Below are 16,875 nucleotides of genomic sequence, written 5' to 3' on the forward strand. Positions count from 1 at the left end.
CTAAGGATTTCTTTATGGATCTGATCTACTACTCTCTGAGGTAGTGGTTTTCTTTTTTTCTTTTTTTTTTTTTTTTTTTTTTTAACTGTGACCCATGTTTAGAAATACATATTGTATCACCACGTGTAGCTGAAATGAAAGTTTCTCAAAACATTACTTACCCTTACTATATGCAATGCCCTTGGTTATATTATATCCCATTCAAATTTTTAATGGACTGATCATCCACCAAATTAAATTCATGGGATAATAATGGGTTGTTACCCCCAGTTTGAAGAATACTCTTCTAAGGCCAGTGACCCTTTAATCCGCAGAGGCCCTGTGGCCAAGGCTTGGTCTAGCCCCGCCTTGTGGATTCTTGGACAACAGCACTCTCAGCTTTTTTAGTCACTAAGATGCCTTCTGACCAAGGCATGGACTGCCATCCCTAAAAGATTTGAATTCATGGGCCTGTGCCTTTCCCAAAAGGAACACCTGCTGATTGTTGCTAAAGTCTGAAGTGAAGCATCTTACCTTCTCTAGGACTTGTCCTCGCAGGACATTTTAGTAACAAAAATCAGAGAAGCTTATAAGCTTTTGGAGTTTGCCTCTGGCTTTTGACAAATCCTTTGTCTGTTGTTTTCACAGCTGCTAATAGATCACATAGGTCATCAGTGCTAATTAAGCTAACACACCTAACGAGCACACCACAGAGGATGACAAGAATGCCCAAAAAATGTTATTCCCCCACTGCCTCACAGTTGATGAGAATTCCTTGATGCACTGACAGGACTCAAAGATTTTTTTTGTCTAAGAGAGAATTCAGTCTGTACAATATAAAAATGCTTCACACAGGTTAATTATGTGTTTAAGTCATTTCTCAATTTTTCTAAATGGAAAAGAGGTGAGAAGTTGGTATGTGTGCCAGTCCAGCTGGGCCATAATGGTCATGCAGAGAAGCAGTAAGAGACGGAAAGGAATACACAGACTGCAGAGCCAGGCTATTTCTGCCCATTTCCCATCATGCTTCCCACCCCACCTCCAACTGGCTTAAGCATGAGTGGGGACCTATGAACACCCATTCAGTCCAAGTAGGTTCAGGGATGCTCCTCAAAGCTGTTGGTGGCCTGGAGCTGAGTGGACTCCTGACATCCTTGTAGCAGGACAGCAGCTTTGGGTCTCTCACTGAGCTGGTGGGCAGTTTGGTGAAGATAACAAGTGTCAGATGCTCAGAAGCATCTATGTCCAAATGGCCCCTGCAGACACGCCTTGGGTTTACTTCATCCTTCTCTGCCTTGTGTGCCGCCCTCTGCCAGGCGCCAGGACCAGCCTATGGTCAGCTGGTCAAGTTGTATCAGTGCCTCCACACTCTTGGTGTGACCTGAGACCTCCGTGCAGCCCTGAGGCTGAGCCTTAGGCACAGCTAAACCAGTGGTCACCCACAAGCCACATTTTTCTGAGCAGGTGAAAAAGGAAAACAACATCTTAATATCTGGAAGCCAGAAACAAAGGGCCGCCCACTTAGTCTTCACTTTATACTTAAGAGAACCCAACTGTGATTTTAAACATTTGAGAAAAGTGTCAGCAGATCAAGACCTGAGGTTGGGTGATAGAAACCAGCTCCAGACTCCTAGCTAGATCTCAGAAGTCAGGCTCTCAGCCTTGCTGCCATAAGGGTCACCAAAATGCAAGGATAATTTAAATATATTTGTTCTATTAACTAAAGGCCATTGTTCCTTGATACTTGTGGGGAAAAAAATTCAACTTTACCCCCTCGAGGCTATTTTGTCACCCAGGCTTTAAACTCCAGCGCCATCTGCCCAGTTTGGACCCAGCCCAGCATTCTGACTTCGTTTGCCCAAAGGAAGCTTCTAGTTCTATCAGATGAGTTCCATGGCTCACCTCTCTGGCTAACATCTGTCAATTCAACATGCAGACAATAAATGTGTGGCACACACTTCAGCCCAACACTCCCGGTCACCCTTGGCTCTAGGCGCAGGGCTCGGAAAAAACCTCTCTGTGCCATGGAGACTAGGGAACCCAGCGGCACTCCTGAGACACTGTGGGAACACATGGCCCACTAGAGATCTCACGTTCGGACATGGCTGGTTTACAGTTGTTACAAAGTACTTTCTACTCCTTTCATGGCTTTTAGTTCCATAGCTTACAGCAGAAAAGCTGGGGCTAACCTAAGGGATGCCCCGCAAGCTCTGATGGCTGTGGCTGACCTGGGATTCCAGCCCAGTGCCAGCAATTTCCAGTTCCCCGACACTAGCAATTTCTGGGCACTCACCATCCTGGAAGGCCATGCGAAGGGGGCTGTGTGGTCCTGGTCTTCTGGTGCCTTTGTCTAGAACATGCCAGCCATCTTTGACCCATCTACCTTGAGAAGTCGTCTGCCTAAATGTTAATATTTATCATTTACAGCTGGCCACTGCCCCTTTCAAAGGTGAAGACAGTAAAATTTATGACAGGCGCCCTATCAGACAACAGAGGAGCATAAAAACAGAAGGAAGAGTGATAGCCCATCGGTCTGTGGACGTCTGGGGGGTTCCAGCATGGGGCTGCGGCCACGCACTTTCTTCCTGGGGCTGCTGCTGCTACTGGGGCGAGGTAAGTCTGCCTTTTGCTCAGAGGGCAACCAATGGGTCAGCCCTGCTGGTGTCCCATGTTGCTTCGGCACAGAGCTTGGGGGGAGGAATTTTCAGTGAGCACGAAATGCACAGGTGAGAACAAGCAGGCTGCAGTGCTGAGCTTAAGTGCCCACAGCTGTGGGAGGTGGGCAGGACTTAAGTGAGAAGTGTGGGCGAGCAACAGCCCCGCGGTGGGGAAGCAAAAAGCCATAGGTGTAGGAGTCGTGAAGACCCGGATTCTAGTGCTCTGTGCTGCGTGGCCTTGGGCAAGTCCTACCTCCCTGGACCTTGATTCTTAACACGGAAAAATACCACTATGACCACGAATGGTAAAAGCACATTTTGATCATTACATGGGCTTTGTTTGTTTTTGCTGAAAGGGCAGAGGAAGGCAGACTTGAGGATGATGAATTCTAAAGGATTGCACCGCGTCCTTTAGTACTACCGACTCTGACTGAAACGAGTGGGCTCCAGGCCAGGGCTTTGGATTTCTTCTGAGATAATGGGTAGAAGGCAGTGCCTCTGTTCCTCTTTTCCCAGCCCCTGGCTCTTCCTTCCTCCCTTTGTTCGGAAAGGCGGGATCTGTTAAACCGAAGAGGGCCTTAAAGATGATTTTTTTTTTTTTTCTGATCAAATGAATGACTTTATCCATGATGGTTTCAAGCCATACGGCATCCTTCTCAATCACACACTGAGACTACCAAAGCTTTTAATATTAGGCTAAATCTCTTGAAATGATGGTAGAGACTAAATATTTACTTTTTTCTTTTTTGCGGTACGCGGGCCTCTCACTGCTGTGACCTCTCCCGCTGCGGAGCACAGGCTCCGGACGCGCAGGCGCAGCGGCCATGGCCGCTCCACGGCATGTGGGATCCTCCCGGACCGGGGCACGAACCCGTGGCCCCTGCGTTGGCAGGAGGACTCTCAACCACTGTGCCGCCAGGGAAGCCCCTTAAAGATGAATTTTTAACTGTCTCCAAGTGAGAGGCCTGGGCCCAGAGTCAGAAAGCTCTTGCCCTGGAGCCCCCAGAGGGAGAGGAGGAGGTGGGGACAGAGGCCGGGGGCCTGGCTGGGGTCCAAGCGCTGCTTCGGCTACCTACCTGGGACAGGTCTGTCGCCCTCTCTGAGTCGCTGGGTGGGATGCGAGGCCAGAGAGAATCATAGTGCCTGCTCTGCTTCCTGCACTGGGTGACTGCATTTTCCTGATTACTCCTGAGGCTTAGGAATCTTTATGGACCATTTGAATTCTTCTTTCATGCAGTGAGTGTTCTAGTGTGTTTCCCTTTGTTTTGTTTGTTTGTTTGTTTGTTTGTTTGCGGTACGCGGGCCTCTCACTGCTGTGGCCTCTCCCGTTGCGGAGCACAGGCTCCGGACGCGCAGGCTCAGCGGCCATGGCTCACGGGCCCAGCCGCTCCGCGGCGTGTGGGATCTTCCCGGACCGGGGCACGAACCCGCGTCCCCTGCATCGGCAGGCGGACTCTCAACCACTGAGCCACCAGGGAAGCCCCAACATAAGGTTTTTGAGTTTATATTATTATTATTATTATTATTTGCGGTACGCGGGCCTCTCACTGCTGTGGCCTCTCCCGTTGCGGAGCACAGGCTCCGGACGCGCAGGCTCAGCGGCCATGGCTCACGGGCCCAGCCGCTCCGCGGCGTGTGGGATCTTCCCGGACCGGGGCACGAACCCGTGTTCCCTGCATCGGCAGGCGGACTCTCAACCACTGTGCCACCAGGGAAGCCCTCCCGTTTTTTTCAATGGGTTGTCCTTTTTCCCACTGATTTCTTTTTAGTTTTTCATATGGGCTGTGCACTTGCTATTTGTTGGTATGACCAACAAGTATCTTCTGAAGCTTGCCTTTCATTCTCTTTATGGAGACTTTAAGTGAACAAACTTCTTAATCTGGGGGGAAGTAAAGGGAGACCAGCCAAATGAGAACAAACGGAGGCATGTATTCCAAGGTTGCTATGGTAAAAGCTGCTATCATTTGCGTTTGGCAGAGACTCCGAGACAGGCAGGGGAGTGGGAAAGCTTGACGACGGAAAAGGGGAAGGCTTCAGGGGTGCTCTGACTGGCGGCTGTTGCCAGGGGGAAGCTAGCTGCAGGCGGCTAACTAGAAACCAGGCATCTTAAATGATTCATTTGGGAAACATACGTGGCTTTCTCTGGTTGGTCCTGAGTTGGAAGCAGGGACAAAAGTTGGGGAGCTGCAGACATGGGCCAAGTCCTGACTGTTCTAGGCTGATTCCTTGCCCGTCTACTGCAGATGTGTGGGTCACAGTTGTATTGTCATCCATTGGTCTGGCCATTGTCTGTATACTGTCTGTCCGTTTCTAAAGTTTTTAAAATCTTTTCTGGCTTGTGCTCTTTGTGTCTTTAAGAACTTCTCTCTGGCCTCAGGGTCATGAAGATATTATCCTATATTTCCTTCTAAAAACTTTATAAATTGCTTTTCTCACTGGGCCTTTTTCAAGACATCTGGGATTGATTTTGGTGATTACGGTAAGAGGAGAACCCAGTTTTATATGTTTTTTCATGAAGATACCTGGTTGTCTCAGCACCATTTATTGAAAAGTCAGTTCCTTCCTCACCATTCTGAAGAGCCTCCTCTCTTCATATATAAAGGACTCACATGTGCATGCATCTGTTTTAAAACTCTGTTTTGCTTTATTTGTCCCATTGTCTATCCCTGTGCCAGTAGCACATTATCTTAATTCTATAGTTTTGTAGTAAAAAGCTTTATTATTTGTGAGAAACAAGTCTTTCTGTTTTTTCTCCTTTAGAAGTGACTTGGCTTTGAACTTCCACATACATTTTACTATTTGTCAATTTCTACCCCCCCAAAAACAAACCTGTTGGGCTTTTGATAGAAATTGCTTTTAATTCTGTGAATCAAGTAGGGGAAAACAGACATCTTCACAATATTGAGTCTTCCAAATCATGAGCTTATAATTAGACCTTTAATGCCTCTCAATGCTTTATAGTTTTCTCTGAGGTCTTGCATATGTTTTGTTAAATTTAGTCTTAGGTTTCTAATACTTTTGGTGTATGATAAATGGAATGTTAAATTGTCATTTTGAAAATGTTATTGGTATATAGAAATAAATTTTTAATTTTGTACCCAATTAAACTCTTATAAATTTTAGTAAGTTATCTGTATATTCTTTCGAATTTTCTGTATACACAATCCTGCCAGTGATGACGGTCTGGTTGCTCTCTTTTCAGCCTGTGTGCCTTTTCTTTCTTTTGCCTTACTGTGCTGGCTGGTGCCTTCACTACAACTGTTCATAGCAGTGACGGTTGGACGCGCTCTTGTCTTATTCCCAAGTTCAAAAGGAAAGTGTTTAATGTTTCGTCAGTAAGTGTGGTGTTTGCTACAGGCTTTTCTGTAGATGCTCTTTATGAGACTAAGAAAGTTCTATTTTATTCCTAATTTGCTAAGCGGTTTTAAAAAAAAAAATCATAAGTGGGTGATGAATAAATTTTTCTGCACTTATTTAGATGATTGTGTGATTTACTCTAATCTGCTAATATGGTGAATTAAGTTAATTGACTTTTTATTATTTTGTTCATTTTTTTCAGTCATTGCTTGTTAAATTCACCAAAGACTGCACATTGCATTTACTTGTGCTGCCCCTTTAAACCCTCTTAATCTAGAGTAGTTCTTTAGCCTTTTTTTCCCCTTTCTTTCTTTTGTGTATGTGTGTGTGTGTGTCCTTGAAAATTTGAGGCTGGCTTTTTTTGTGCCCACTGCAATTTGGATTGGTCCAAACTGTTTCTTTGTTGCTAGAATCAGATTAAACTCTTCAGGTAGAAATACAATGTAGATCATGTTGTGTCCTTGATGTGTAACATTCAGTGATACATGTGACGTTAGCAAATATTTTCATTGGTGATGTTAAATTTGATAATTTGGTTAAGGTGGTGTCTGCCAGATGTCTCCCTTGTAAAGGTACCTCCCCCCATGTGATTTATAAGTTGTCTGTAGGGAGATACTGTGATACCGAGTGACTGTTCTTATACCCAGTGGTTTTTAGCATCCATTGATGATTCTTGGCTGAATTATTACCATGGTGAGTGTAAGATGGTGATTTTAAAATGGCTATCATTCCTCCTACTATTGTTAGTTGGCATTCCACCATAAAATAAAATTCTCTGCCCCACTCTTTTTAGGTTTTATCTTTCTAATATAAAATGGACATATGGGTTCTTTTATTAACCAGTATATTATAATTCAGTCCTGTCATTACTCATTTTGATGCTCAAGTTATTGGCCAGTGAGAGCCACTTCAAGCTGACTCCTGTTTCCCCATCAATTTTTAAGCACTTTTTAGCTTTATGGAACAAGTTATTCCAGGCTAATCTTCTATTTTCCCTATCTCACCATGCAATTAGCAATGTCTTTAAGGTGCCAATTGATAGGGGATTTTATTTAGAAACCAAGATCGAGATGCTAGGGGTGTTCATTGCTTCTGGAGTGTCATTATGTCTAAGTTCTCTCGGTGGACAGAGCCAAGAAATATTGTTTTCTTTTTAATGAGATGAATTTATACAGAAATCTCTTAATTTTAGTTAGAATTAGGCTTTTATCTCCTTCCTCTATTCCTGATTTGTATTGTCCTTATCCCACAGTGTAAGCTGAGGTTACAACAATATTGATAAATTTATTCGTTTGCTGAATCCTACAATACATCCAACACAATATTGGAATTACTGCAACAATAACACCACCACAAACAAAGTTCGAAATCTCTTTGTGGTTCTTTTGTCCTCAGAATATGTCCCATGCAGGGTATATAATCAAAATACTTTGATCAAAATCACTTGTATTAACTCTTTTTCTTTTGTTCTCTCTGTGCGGTTATGTTATGTATTTGACATATAGTTAAATTTGTCTCTGTTTCTATTCACTTATAAAGTTTCTCCCATTCTTGATTTTACTTTAGTTTTTGAATATATAAAGCATTAACATGGTTCAAAAGTCAAAACTGTGTGAAAAGATATACCCGGAAAAGTGTCATTCCCATCCCTATCCCATCCATCCCATTTCCACCTATCCCTGTCGGTAACCAATTTCATTATTGTCATATCCTTTCTATGTTTCTTTTTGCAAATATATATTCTATATTTTCTTCCTTCTTGCACAAAGGTAATCTACTATAAACTTCTTTTTCATCTTGATTTTTTTTCGCTTAATAATATATCCTGAAATTACATTACATCTGTTCAGAAATCTTTTTTATTTTTTTTCCAGCTGTAGGATATTCCATTATGTACCATATATATTCAACCAGTCTCCCAATATGCACATTAGATTGTTTCCAGTATTTTGCTACTTTAAGTAATGCTGTCATGAACAATTGTGTACATATGTCTTATTCATGTTGTCAGAGGGAGAGCTTAGGGTAAGTTCCTAGAACTGGGATTTCTGGGTCAAAGGGTAAATACACATATAGTTTTGTTAGATATTACCAAATTTCCCCCCAGCCATAGGGATTATACCATTTTACATTCCCATTGGCAATATATATGAAAATGCCTCCTTCGCCACAGCTTGACAATAGAGTGTATTGTCAGGCCTTAATATTTTTGCAAATGTCACAGATGAGAAGTAATATTTTAGTTTTAAATTCTCTGATTGCAGAGGAAGTTGTCTTTTTTTTTTTGAGACCATGTGGTCTCAGGTTCCAAACTGCAATGAAAAAGGGTAAGTTCCAAAAGCATCAACACTGGGCTTCCCTGGTGGCGCAGTGGTTGAGAGTCCGCCTGCCGATGCAGGGGACACGGGTTCGTGCCCCAGTCCGGGAAGATCCCACATGCCGCGGAGCGGCTGGGCCCGTGAGCCATGGCCGCTGAGCCTGCGCGTCCGGAGCCTGTGCTCCTCAACGGGAGAGGCCACAACAGTGAGAGGCCCACGTACCACAAAAGCATCAACACTTTTCAAGTCTCATGCTTGCATCATCTTTGATAATGTCCCATTGACCAAAGCAATTCATATGGCCAACTGCAGGTTTAAGGGGTAGAGACATAGTCTTCTCCTCTTTTTGGGAGGAACAGCAATGTTATACTGCAAAGTGACATACATTCAAGGATAGGAGAGATTTGTGGTCATTTTGCAATGTATTTCACCTACCTTCATTGCTCTTGTTTTCCAGGATTTCATAGCTATTTTTGCATGTTTATTTTTCTATATGAATTTTAGAAACAATTTGCCTAGCTTTAGAAAAAAAAGGTATTGGTATTTTTATTGGAATTGCCGTAAATTTGCAAAATAGAAATAGGCCACTGTATCTTCTAACCAAGCCAGGCCATATATTGATGTATATGAAGGCTTTTACTTTTTGCTATGTTAATTTTATACTTTCTATCTCGCTAAATTATTTCATTGTTTGAATTAGTTTTATCATTGATTCTCTAGAGTTTTCATGGTTAGTCCCACATTATCAACGAATAGAGATATTTTTCCTTTTTCTGCCTTTACTTCTTTTCTTTTCTGATTGCGTTGTCTAATACTCCAATACAATGTTAAATAGCAAGGGTGATAGTGGGGATTCTCACCTTGTTCCTGATCTTAGTAGGAAACAAATTTTCCCTGTTCAGTTAGATGATGGACTTTGGGAATCATACATACATACATACACATATATGTGTGTTTTGTGTGTTCACATTAAAGAAGTATCCACAAATTTGTGTTTTCTTGAGTGTTTTTATTTTTGTCAGGAATGAACGTTAAAGTTTGTTGAAGGTCTTTTCGGCATCTATGGAAATAAGTGTATTATCTTTTTCCTTTTAGATTTATTATTATGTTGAATGGTTTGCTAATGTTGAATCATCCATACATTCCGGGAATAAAATCAAGCTGGTCACAGTGTATTTTGTTTTTATATACTGCCGGATTTGGTTTGCTAACATTTGCTTAGTATTTTTTTCCCTTATATGTTCATGAATGAGATTGAACTGTAACTTTCCTTTCTCTCACTACTGTTGGATTTTGATACCAGTGTTATACATTCTCATAAAATAAATTTGGGAGTGTTCCTATTTTTCTCTTTTCTAGAATAGTTTTTAATAATGGAATTATTTTTTCCCCTTAATTGGTAGTAGAAATCACCAATAAGACCATTTAGGCCTGAAATATTATTTTTTGGCGGACTTTTGACTATTGACTCAATTATTTTAATGGTTATAGAATTATTCATATTTACTTCTTCTTAAGTAAGTTTTGGAAAGTTTTATGTTTCACATTTACTTACACACAATTCAGTGGGTCTGCAGTTTGGGATGACTTCAGGGATCTTGTCTCTGTTCCACATAGTGTTGTCTGGGATTGACTTGGAGAGTCTAAAATGCCATATCAGGGGACTTGGTACTGGGGTGCCTTGGTGCTCCTCCACACAGCCTTTATCTCTACATGAAAAGCCTGGGATTCCTTACCTTGTGACTCAGGGTCCAAAAAGAGCAAAATTGGAAGCCACAAGGCCTTTTAATGCCTAGACTCAAGAATAATTTCTGCTGCTTCTGTTGGTAAATGCAAGTTTCAAGGCCAGCATAGATTCAAGGGGAAGGAAATAGACTTCACTTCTTAAGGGGGGAAGAGTGGCAAAAGTCATATTGCAAAAGGGCATGCAGGATGGAAGGAAATGCCATGGCCATCTTTGGAAATATATACAGTCTATGTTGTATATGTGTTTCCTAGTTCATTCATTTTTGTGTTAATCTTGCTCAACATTTGTAGTGTATCTTGAAGCTGTGGCTTAATATCTTTCATCAGTTTTGAAAATTTCCCAGCTAGTATCTCTTGAAATACTGCTTTTACTCCACTATTTCTGTCTTTTCTTTCTGCAGTGCCAATTAAATGTTTGTTTGCTTTTCTCACTTTATGTGCCATGTCTCTTAGCCTGTCTTCCAATTTTACCATCTTGTTGTCTTTCTATACTGCATTCTAAGTAATTTATGATAACACACATCCTAGTATATTCATTCTATTGTGTCTAATTTGCTGTTAAACCTGATCATAGAAGATTTGGAAAATTGGTTTTATTTTTCAAATTAATTTACATTTAGTTCTTTACCAAATTTGCAATGTTACTTTTTAAAATAATTTTGTGTTCCTATAAATATCCTCAAGTTTGTCATTTATTTATTTATTTTTTAAATTTATTTAGTTTTTTGGCTGCATTGGGTCTTTGTTGCTGTGCACAGACTTTCTCTAGTTGTGGCGAGCGGGGGCTACTCTTTTGTTGCGGTGCACAGGCTTCTCATTGCGGTGGCTTCTCTTGTTGCAGAGCATGGGCTCTAGGCGAGTGGGCTTCAGTAGTTGTGGCTCATGGGCTCTACAGTGCAGGCTCAGTAGTTGTGGCGCATGGACTTAGTTGCTCTGCGGCATGTGGAATCTTCCCAGACCAGGGCTCAAACCCATGTCCCCTACATTGGCAAGCAGATTCTTAACCACGGTAACACACCCATGCCAGGTCTGTCGCTGCGAAGCCAAAGGTGGGAACTGGGTGAACTCATTGTGTGAGGAAAGGAATGCCTCTTTCATTATGAGAACAAGTAAAGTTAGTCAACGTTTGTTTCACAAGGGCCTGGAGTCCTTCCTGGAGGATGCCAGCCCAGCCTTCTAGAAATACTCTTTCCAAATAAGAGTAGAAAGCAATCTTGGAGGACTTCTGGTGGCCCATGTCCTTCCAGTTATTGATTGGGGGTCGGAGGGACTTGCTCAAGTCACCTATCTAGTTGGTGGCAGATGGTGGAACTCTGGTGTCAGACTCTCTCCTCTACATCAGATGCCTGAATCCCCATTCCCAGCCCACACTTCAGCTCACACACATGCCTCCAAATTCCTGCCCTGAGTAGCGGGCACAGGTATGGGATTTTCTCTGGGGGCTCAGAAGTCCTACTTTCCTGGGATGTCATCTGCACCTTGTAGATTTTGAGGACTTTATTGTCAATCATCATTTTCATCAAGTTGCATTTTTGCTACTGTCAGTTAACTGTCTGAGCACCCTTCTAAGAACCCAAGTAGGGCTGAGCCTGCCAGGGAGATAATAAACCAAATGTACGGAACCCTCTGGGGAGAGAGAACTGATCTGCATAAAAATCACTGGAGAAGAATTAAGTACCAAAATAGGTGTAAGTAGCTGTAATAAAAGCAACAGGATTCAGAGAACTGAGAGATGAATGTGGGCTGGAGAATTTTCACGTGGGAGGTGAAACTCAATTGAGCGCGCTGGAGGATGAGTGGGCTTAAGATAAAGGCAGAGGAACAGGGAGGGCATGCAAGTGGGGGAAACAACATACCTAAAGGCAAATTCAGGGCTCAACGTGATGGGTTTGAGGAGCAGGGAGTGGGCCTATAGGGCTGAAGGGCAGGGCTGGTGTTGGGGGAGGTGATGAGTTAGGTAAAGTGAGGTTCTGAAATCCTTAGATAAGAACAGTAGAGATTATTACAGTGTCTTTTTGCTTAAGAGACTTCTAAAGTGATTTAATCCAAATCTGTTATTTTTACATTTAAAAAAAGTAAACCCTATATATAAAAATAGATAAACAAGTTCCTACTATATAGCACAGGGAACTATATTCAACATTCTGTAATAAACCATATTGGGAAAGAATGTGAAATAGAAAATATATATGCATAACTGAGTCACTTTGCTGTACACCAGAAACTAACATAACATTGTAAATCAGTTATACTTCAATTAAAAAAAATTTTTTTTAAACCCCAAAAAACTAAGCCTTACAGAGGTTAAGTGACCAGTTCAAGGTCATGCAGCAAGTCTAGAATTTGGATTTGCTGTATGGGGAAGGGGAAACTATTAAAAGTTCTTCAGCAGAGGAGTGGCCTAATGGAAGTGGTATTTTGGGCAGGATGAGTCTGCTGGTCAGACATAAAAGGTCATGCACTGAAAGAGGCAACACACTGGTGAGTCAGAGGCTCACCTGGCTCTTAGAAAGAGGCCCAGCAGGGAGTTTGCTGGGCTCTGGGAAGGCCAAGTGCTTTCCTCCTGAGTTAGGCAGCCATTTCCTCTTGCACTCTGGCATCTCAGGGAGAAACAGTGGTCCTCGGGCAATGCTCCCTTCTTCAGACCAGAACCTCCCAGTTGTCTCTGGGAGGAGACCTTCCCGATGGGGGAGACATGAGGCCCCCACACAGTTTCCTGGGATCCCCCTCCTGTTGGAGCTCACTAATCCTTCTGCCCCCATCTGGCTTTGGGGGTCCCTGGTCCCTTTAAATTCTGGCCCCTTGGGACTGAGGCAAAGCTGGAGCAGAGTGATGGTGGAGGGGTCAGGGCCCTGACCTGCCACTGCCCAGGACCACTTGTTCACCTTTACCATGGGACTCTCTTCTTTGGGTTGTTCCTTCCTGGTTGTGGCCCTGCCTCAAGTGTCCCCATGAGGAGATTAAGGAAAATACAATCTAAAAGGGAAGCAGTCCTTGTCTGAGGTCATATAATGAACCAAGGGCCAAAGGTCAAGTCAGCTTTGAATGTGCTCTCTCCTGTTAGGACTGCTCTTAGAACCATCTTCCCTCTCCTGGGACATAGGATGTTTGAGGTTGAGTGTTGGGTGGGCATCAGAGATGGAGACAGGAGGATGCGTTGGTCTCTGTCCAGGATGGAATTTGTAATGGGTGTCTCCTCGGGGTCATCAGCACAGGACATGGGTATTTAAAGAACAGTGGTTTGGGACTTCCCAAATTATCTCTAATTTTTTAATAATCTCATCAGACTTAAGGTTGTGTCTACCCCAAAATTGTAACAGTGTTAATTCGAAATCATTTTTTGGCATTTGAAATCATCATTTTGGCATTTTTTGGCTGTTAAATCTATTTAGATTGACTGCTGGGTAAGGTAGGGCAGCTGAAAATACCTTTCTTGTAGACACGGCAAAGGAACAAATTTCCGTATGTTGGCAACTCAGGCTATAGAACAACACACAAAATAACCTTTGTATAATTGCCTTTTAAAACATTTTTATTTTATATTGGTCTATAGTCAATTTATGATGTTGTTAGTTTCAGGCGTACAGCAAAGTGATTCAGTTATACATGTACATATATTTATTCTTTTTCAGATTCTTTTCCCATTTAGGTTATTACAGAATATTGAGCAGAGTTCCCTGTGCTATACAGTAGGTCCTTGTTGGTTATCTATCTTATATGTAGCCGTGTATATATGTTAATCCCAGCCTCCCCATTCCCCACCTTTCCCCTTTGGTAACCGTAAGTTTAACAGACTTTGGTCCCAAGGAAAGCAGGCCAGACTAGGTTAAGGAGAACCGAGCTCCACACACAGCCTTCGATAACTTGCTGAGTGGTCTTTGGCAAGTTTGCTAACCTCTCTGGGTCTCAGTTTGCCGAGGTATTAAACGAGATGATCTCAAAGTTCAGCCCACCACAGCCATTCTAGAATTCTAAGACAGAGGTCAGTCTAGCTACCCCAGAAAGATTCTCTGGCCCTTGGGTCGCCCTCACTGACTGCGGCACGTGACTGCGCAAGCACCCTGATAACATCCTGTGCTCCTCAGAGCACTGTTGGTATAGGAGCAGCAGCCGTGCATGACCTGTGCGGTGCCTGCTCGCGGGTCGACAACAGCATCCCACAGGCCCTAAGTGTGAATGGGGATAAGATGCTGCACAGGGTGACCGACAAAGCCCAGAAGACCTGCTTACAGCCCAGGACAGCACAGGAGACAAACCCTGGCTGACTTGGACCCTCCCCTTCCCAGCTTACCCAGATAGCTCACCGGTTAGTGAATGGCAGTGCTGGTGCGAGGCCTGGCCCTGCCCTTACTGGTGTGGTTTGTGTGAGCTGGTGAAAGTTACCTAACCTCTCTAGAGCCTGTCAATCCTGCCTCTACTTACCCTTTAGGGTTGCTGTGAGGACATTATACGTTTGCAAAGAGCCCCCAGATTTAATGTACACTGAGGAGTGGCCCTAATTCCACATGTGTTGGCCTTGACCGTCCTTCCCACTGCCCAGGGCATGTGCCTCCCATTCATCCAGGGAGACAAGTCCTCCCGTGCAAGTGTGTGGCCTCTCCTATTCACACAGCGCTTTCCTGTTCTCACAGGGAAGCCAGTCTCATCCCCATTTTATAGATGGGGAAGTCAAGGTCCAGAGAGATTGATGCTTGATCAAGCTTACAACATGGCCATCTTTCTTCGAGGCAGGGATGGTGGTGGAAAATTGTGCTCTAGACACAGTATAAGTAAAAAAAATAATAACAAAAAAATAAGGAAATCTACTAATTAAGAGCGCATGAGTTGTTTTAGTTTTGCTTTTGAAATCACACTCCCTACCCCTGGCCAGCTGTTGGGCTGACAAGCTTTGGGTTTCCGTGAAGAGTCAGGGCTGTTAACCTCAGAAGCACATGAACATCACTCAAAGGGCTTTGAAAATCTGCTGGGGTCCAGCACACCAAGGCCCCCCACCCCCAGGCCAATCCAGTCTGAATCTCAGTGTCAGGGGCTGGGCAGCAGGCAGTGGGTTGAGAACCACTGGTTCAGAGGGGCCTCCCAGAGGAGAACCGTGTGTGACTTTGCCTTGCTAAGGCCTAACACTATGATGGCCCTTTGTCGGCTCCAGGACCCCAGTGGTCACAGCTCTGTCCAGCTTGGATGATTGATCTCAGCCAAAGCTGTTCTTAAGAGTGTGCACACACATTCTGTTTCCTGCCTAGCAGGGTGGAAAAGTACTTGTCTTTTTCCCTTATTGACCATACTGAGGTGGTAGTTTTTCAGGGAGCTCTAAGCCCTTCATAGATCCATGAGCTTGAGGCTAAAACAACCTTCCAAATGGGAAAATTCCCTTGGGATTCCATGATTGGGGTCCAGTCAGGCCACAAGTGCTTTGACAGTTTCTCCCACAATACCTCGGGGTGCTATGGGAAAGGCAAGAATTTTTCTTCCATTTACTGGTGGGAAGCAGAGTGGGAAGCACTGGAGTGAGGGCCCAGGAGTCAGTGGGGATAGGACCCAGGGGTCCTAAGCTGCCATCCGGGTCTTCAGGTCTAGACACTTAGATTCCAGGTACAGCCTCTCTGTGACTGCCTCAGGGCAGTTATCAGGGATGATTTAGATCATCAGAGTAAACGCAAACTCTCTAGTTATATAAGGAAATCCCAGAATATTGAGACTGGAAGTACCTGAAAAATGGTCTGTGCTTAATCATCTCTCTTATACTGATTATAATAATCATAACTACCAGTTACTGAACCTTTAGCACATGTCAGATACCATGCTTCGTGTTTACATGTGAATGATCCTTACAGCAACTCCACGAGGCAAGTGTTATCAACCTCACCTTATAGGTGAGGAAACAGAGGCATGGAGAGATTGACTAGACCAAGGGTGTCCAAGCTCCTGACACCTGCCTGGTGTATGTACCACATGCCCCCCATGGTCCCCAGCCGCTGCCTGGACCAAGTGCCCTGAGTGGCCCCATTCTCTTTCTTTCTTTTTTTTTTTTTTAACATCTTTATTGGAGTATAATTGCTTTACGATGGTGTGTTAGTTTCTGCTTTATAACAGAGTGAATCAGCTATACGTATACATATATCCCCATATCTCTTCCCTCTTGTATCTCCCTCCCTCCCACCCTCCCTATCCCACCCCTCTAGGTGGTCACAGGGCACCAAGCTGATCTCCCTGTGCTATGCGGCTGCTTCCCACTAGCTCCATTCTTATTCAGGTAGCTCTAGCTATTCTACCAAGGGACAGCCTGTCTCCACTGGTCCAGTCCTGGTTTGGGGGCCACATGGAACAAGGCCATCCCCCTTGGTATCCAGACCTTTCAGACACTGAAGGAAGTTCTCATGCAGCCCCCTAAGCTTCTCTTTTCTGTTCTTCCCAAGTGTGCTTAAAAATGATACCGGACTCTCTGTGCTTCAATGTGTCATACCTGTGCTGTGATCTTTTCTCCTTTCTTGTCTTCTTTGGATTAAACATTTCTATTGTTTCAGTTCCCACGCAGTATCCTGCCCAATATTAGCTGGCTGATTATACGTTTTTGTTATTTTGGTATTTGATTACAACATGCATCCTTGTTATATTAAAGTCTAATATAAATGAGTATCAATCACTCCCCAGGTAAAGAAAAACCTTACAACAGTGTAACTCCATTTACTCCATTCACATCTGCCTACAGCAATACGTTACATATATTTTAAACTCCACACTATTATTTTTTATTTTTTGTATTGGGGTTGGCAAACATTTTTTCTATAAAGGGCCAAACAGTAAATATTTGGTTTTGTGGA

At 43.5% G+C, this 16,875-nt stretch overlaps 1 protein-coding gene across 1 annotated transcript in view; it reads left to right on the top strand.

Moving 5' to 3' along the window:
• The first annotated feature begins 2,537 nt into the window (after window positions 1-2,537).
• PLB1 (phospholipase B1) overlaps window positions 2,538-16,875 on the top strand; it is a 128,594-nt gene continuing 114,256 nt past the window's right edge. The window contains exon 1 of the mRNA XM_007470893.1: window positions 2,538-2,592. Coding sequence (XP_007470955.1) covers window positions 2,538-2,592 — 55 coding nt within the window. The remainder of the gene's footprint in view (window positions 2,593-16,875) is intronic.

Source organism: Lipotes vexillifer, unplaced genomic scaffold (assembly GCF_000442215.2).
Source record: "Lipotes vexillifer unplaced genomic scaffold, Lipotes_vexillifer_v1.1 scaffold717, whole genome shotgun sequence".
NCBI lineage: Eukaryota > Metazoa > Chordata > Mammalia > Artiodactyla > Lipotidae > Lipotes > Lipotes vexillifer.